At 40.9% G+C, this 5,377-nt stretch overlaps 1 protein-coding gene across 1 annotated transcript in view; it reads right to left on the reverse strand.

Moving 5' to 3' along the window:
* Window positions 1–5,077, reverse strand: part of Dr (muscle segmentation homeobox protein Drop) — a 9,859-nt gene extending 4,782 nt beyond the window's left edge. Inside the window, exon 1 of the mRNA XM_017628135.1 lies at window positions 2,762–5,077. Within this exon, the coding sequence (XP_017483624.1) occupies window positions 2,762–4,154 (1,393 nt within the window). The 5' untranslated portion in view covers window positions 4,155–5,077. The remainder of the gene's footprint in view (window positions 1–2,761) is intronic.
* Window positions 5,078–5,377: the final 300 nt, after the last annotated feature.

The following is a 5,377-nucleotide window of genomic DNA, read 5'->3' on the forward strand; positions in this document are numbered from 1 at the left end:
TGTAAAAATCATTAAATCTGCAGTCGAAGTGGTTTCAGAAAAAAGTTAGCTAAATATATTTCTCTCAACGCATGAGCTGGTAACTAAAACCAAATAATGTATTGTGTAATACTTTCGAACTGAAATCTACGCTGTAACTCAATATAAGGATAATGTAGAGGGAGAATAATTGAACTCTGTAAAGACAGATCGCTATTCGCTGCTTGCCAGAATTTAAAACGATAGAAGGGAACAGCAAGGAAACTTTATACAGATTTACACTTCTTTCATTAAGTTATATAAGAACAAAATTGGATATAGGCATGATATGAAATGGCAAATCCTGTATACCTAGAAAAAATCAAATAATTGGTTAGATTGGAAGCTCGCTTCAGAGTTATTGGGGCTCAATGGAAATAAAAAATTAGGAATAAAATGAATAATAGTGTAATTCCCGGTTTCGCCAGTCAACTTTAAAACTTATCAGCCTATTTAAATATAAAATAACAGAATTTTTACAGGAAATTTTGCTATTTTAAATTTAAGAGTCTGATAAATTTTAAAATTGATTGGTGAAACCGGGAATAAGAGTTTTGGTTTATTCAACATTCTACCAGGGCTGCAAACTATCGCAAAAAAAATGGTGCGGTTCGGTTCAGCGGTGCGAACCACTTAGAAAAAGCTTGTAGCGGTTCAAGAATCGGTTCATGGGTATTCCTGAGCGGCGGTTGGGGTCGAATACAAATATTACAAAAATATGACAAATCTATGCATTCAAAACTAAAAGGCTTTGTTATTGAGATCAAATTCAATTTTCCTCACGTATAGTGGCGGTAAAATAAATAGGGATGCGACACCTTTTTTTTTTGTTTATTTAACGTTTACGTTTTTAAGTATAGTTCATCACAAAAATTTTTAAGTCTTAAATTGTTCTTTGGCAATTTTTTAACGGATTTTCTTCCAACCATATATCTCCGAAAAATATTTTATATGAAAAAATGCCTGAAAAAATTACCCTCAATAAAAAAATTATGTTAAATCCACGCGATTAAGGCAAGATTAGAAAAATTTGAATAAACTTTTTAAGGTTCGGACAAGTGGTGACCCTAGTCGAGTAGACAAAAACAGCATGCTCGGAGTTTTTCGTCATATGCACAAATACCAATGGTCAAAATAATAGGAATGCGATATTTGACTATTTTTCGTTTGTTCATTATTTTTTATCAAAGTATAGCTCGTTATATAACAACAACCCTACACTCAGAAAAAAACATTTCCTTAAAACAAGAAAACAGTATCTTTATTTAGAGTTACTGTTTTTTCCTTAATATTACGAAAAATTTACTCAATTTGAGAAGTTTTTCCTTAATTCGGGTTCGTACTAAAAAGGGCGTCATTAATTTGAGGAAGTAAAATAATTTCCTTAAATAATTTTGAATTTTTTTCAGTGCTGTTAAGACAAAGTTAATTGCTTTCCGGCTGTGGCGTCGCGTGAAGACTGCTGCTTCTGGTTCTGAGATCGCAGGTTCGAGTCCGGTTGGAGGTGGTTAGAGTAAGGTAAATCAATTATTTCAGTTTAAATATAAATTACAATTCGTAGAATTAATTTCATATATGGAAAAACCTAAATACTCAAATACCATAAAAAATAAATGAGATAATTTTTTTAATACGATTTAAAAAATTACAATTAAAAAAAATAAATGAAAAATAAATATTAAAAAAAAAAATTCCTGTTCTGGGACTCGAACCTTGTTGCACCTCTCGACTAGCACTCCAGAGCTTTGCGCTGTGGGCCATTGTCACTGCTTTGAGAGCCACGAGCAAAATGACATACTTATTCCTTTCCTAGCATCAATGAATGTTTTTTATGAGTGTATAAAACCAAATTTCAAACTTTGTACGAAAATTAGAACAAAAACTTCAAACTTCAACAAAATTACATTATAGTTTCAAGCTTTTTAATCAGAACTAAAAAAGAACTCGAGTACGTACGAGTTTTTTAATTTTTTTTTTACCATTTCAAGCATTTTTTATATTTTTTACCATACGGTTGCCTTTTTAGACAAAGTTGTGTATTAAACAACTTGCAGAATGCTTTAGTGGATATTGAATCCAACCGTACCATTTTGTGAAGTGGTTTTCGGTTCGGTTTTGGCAATTCAAAATAAAAATCGTTCGCTTCGTGGTTCGGTCCGAAGCCCGTAAAAAGCCATCGCCGTCGGTTCAAAAACCGGTTCGGTTAAAAACCAGTTTGCATTCTACATAGCACACGAACTTAAAAAGAAAAGATTATTTCGGCTGCTTTTTTCAAAAATCTCAAACTTGAACAGCATAAAACAAAAATAGATAAAATAAAATATAATGCAAAAGAAAAGAAAAATTCCACATACAAATTGTATCAACAATGTATGGCCATCTAGAAGCGATTTTGCTAATTAAACTTGCAATACCAATTTTTTTTTTACTGATACGCATGAATGAACTTGTTATGCTTCTACACAAGTTTCTAAATGCTGCATAGTAAGCTAAAAGCTTATTTTTAAGTTGAATTGCTTTATTTTTCTGGTTCTTTGAATTCAAAATGAAAAAAATAAAATATGTACAAGTTTGGGTACACTTTCTTGCAAGAATCCAACTTTGGATGAAATGTCTAACGCAGCGTTCAGCGTTTTTTCCTAAATATGTATGTCTGCTGCTTTAGATATCCCCGTCGGCTTTTCGCGCTTTCACAAATCCTACTAGCTTAACCAATTAGCTAAGAAACATGCGCTTTACTTACCACCTCCGCCGAATCCTTGTCCTGGAAACAGCCCAGGCGGCCCGAATGGTGGCATTTGACGCGCACCCGGCCACGGCACTCCAGCGCCAATGCCGCCCCACGCCACCGCCGCCGCTGCCAGCGCGCTGAACGGTGTCGGTCTGATGGGTACATGACCCGAAGCCGCCAGCGCCGCCGGCGAGAGTAGATGCGGTGAGTTAGCCATGTGACTGCTTAGCGCCTCCGGTGATTTGCTGCTATCCATACCGTCTGGCGTTGAACGCGGCGAATCGTCGGCATTCATATCTTCAATGTCCACAATCGAATCCTCTTCCTCATCATGTTCATGCTCTCCATCATGGTCATGTTCATTGTACTCATCATCATACTCCAGCTCAGAGTCCACCGAACTACCGATGGGCGAGTGACGTTCATGTTTGGCCAGCAACACCGTTGCCGATGACGAGGACGATGTCTCGATGCTGTTGCCGCTTGCATGCGCGGCTGGTGAACCAAGACGCGCTGAAGAATGCTGCTGTTGTTGTTGCGAATTGTTGCCACCTTCCGTGGTAACTAGATTGGTGGCCGCTTCCGTTGAGCTGCCGCTTAATGTGTGACGTAAATGCGCTGAGGAGCTGTGCAAATGTTGGGACGCACCCGCATTTGCCGCCGCCGCTACTGCAGCTTGTTGCGCAGCAGCAGCGGCTGCCACCGCGGCGGCGTGTTGTTGCTGCGCGTGTGCGGCTGCGGCGGCATGCAACAAATGTGCATGATGTGCAACGGCTGCAGGATGAAAATGAGCGTGGGGATGTGGATGTGGATGCTGAGGCGCGTGTGGTGGGAGCGCCTGGCCGTTTTGTGCGGCGGTGGCGGTCGGTGAGGCGGGTGAGGAACCGGCAGGCGAAACAGGTGATAAAGTGACAGATGGTGTGTTATTGGACAAATTACGCGGCTCCGTTTGCATGGCTTCCGCGCTGTGGGTGCGCGTTGGCGATAGCGTTGCCGCTGGTCGCGTATCGGCCAGGAGGGAAGCGACGCTGAAATTGCTTAAACGCGAGCTGGTTTTATTCAACTGATGCGGGTGATTGTGCAGCGATTGCGTATGCAGTGGCAACAATTGCTGCTGCAGAGTTTGGTGTTGCTGATGCGTAAGCAGGAGCGTGGAAGGTGATGTGGGGCTGCTATTACTGCCGTTGCGGTGAAAGTTGTTGGTAGCGCTGTTGTTGTTATTGTGATTGGAGTTGTTATTATTGCCGCTAATAAGGTGTGCGGGACTGACGACAATCGTACTGGGGCTGGTCAGGGTCATGGTGGTGGTGATGGCGGCAGATGCGGTTTGTGGCGGCACCGTCGGGCTTGTCATGCTTGTGCGTAAACCAGTGACAGTCATTCCTGTGGATGACAGCTTTAACATGGGGCAGCGAGGTGGCGATGACGACGAGATTGCTGCTGGCAATGCTGATGGCTACCACCAATTCAGGTGTTGCGTAAGGGCACACTTTCAGTTGAATTGAAAATTGGAAATGAATCAGAAAGCGTTTGGCGGCCAGGCTGGAACACTTTCACAAAGCACAGGCGGCTAGCCTCGCGAACCGCATATTTTCGAATGTATTTTGAATGTATTCTTTGTGGTTAAGTGTAATTAAAAATTCGCGCACTAATTAGGCGAACACAGCGGTGCGGTTTTTGCTTCGTTTGGTTTGTGTTTATTTTTTTCACTTTTAGTTGTTTTTTGTTTTTGTTTTTGATTTTGGTTTTTTGTTTATTTTTGCACGACCAAATGGGGATACATATAACCTTTGTTGGTCCGCAAATTTGTTTGCTTAATTAATTTTTAATTAATGACTAATGCGACAGTTTGCACGCGTTCTCATTAACTTCCCAGCAATAACAAAAAATAAACGAAACAATTCAGTAGTCAGAAATTTAAAACCAGTTTTTTTTTTCGTTAAATTTTGTGTAACACAATTGCGGCTATTGCAATTTCTTATCAAACAAAATTAATTGAAAATGTATTCATTTATATTTTTAATCAAACGCGACGCTAACGATTTGTCACTTCTTAACGCCAACAATTAATCTGATGGCTTGGCGTTCTCCACTTTTACTTTGCCCTTGGCGTATCAAGAACATATGGCTTGCGATCGTACGAACGAACGAACTACTACGGACAACACATCCGCTTGAGATCACGACTGGTCTACAACTGAATACTCGCAATCCAAGGCGGCTGAGCATTGAGGTGTTTGTAGGAACAGAGTGAGCGTAACCGCTCCGCGCAACATGCCTACACCAGCACACTAAGCGCGCACCGGACCGGTTTGTGGTGCACAAGCATACATATGTACATACATACATACCTATAACAATATGTATGAGGTGGTAGGAAAAAAACAGTATCTCACGCGCTTGCATGTACATGTGAGCCTCTAGTCCGGAGAAGCAAACCATCTCCGAGGGAGGAAGGCAGGCCGGCCGGTTAGCCAGTCACATCCGTCAGAGTGTACGTCCATTCACTGAAGTGCAACACTCGCGAGGTATGTGTGTGTATGCATCGCCACCAATACGACTTGCAGAAGCGGCAACAACAAAAACCAAATAGCGACAATAACAATTTAGATGCGACTAAATGCAGGC

Source organism: Rhagoletis zephyria, unplaced genomic scaffold, assembly GCF_001687245.7.
Source record: "Rhagoletis zephyria isolate East Lansing unplaced genomic scaffold, Rhagoletis_zephyria_1.1 Rzeph_scaffold_05760, whole genome shotgun sequence".
NCBI classification, from domain to species: Eukaryota; Metazoa; Arthropoda; class Insecta; order Diptera; family Tephritidae; genus Rhagoletis; species Rhagoletis zephyria.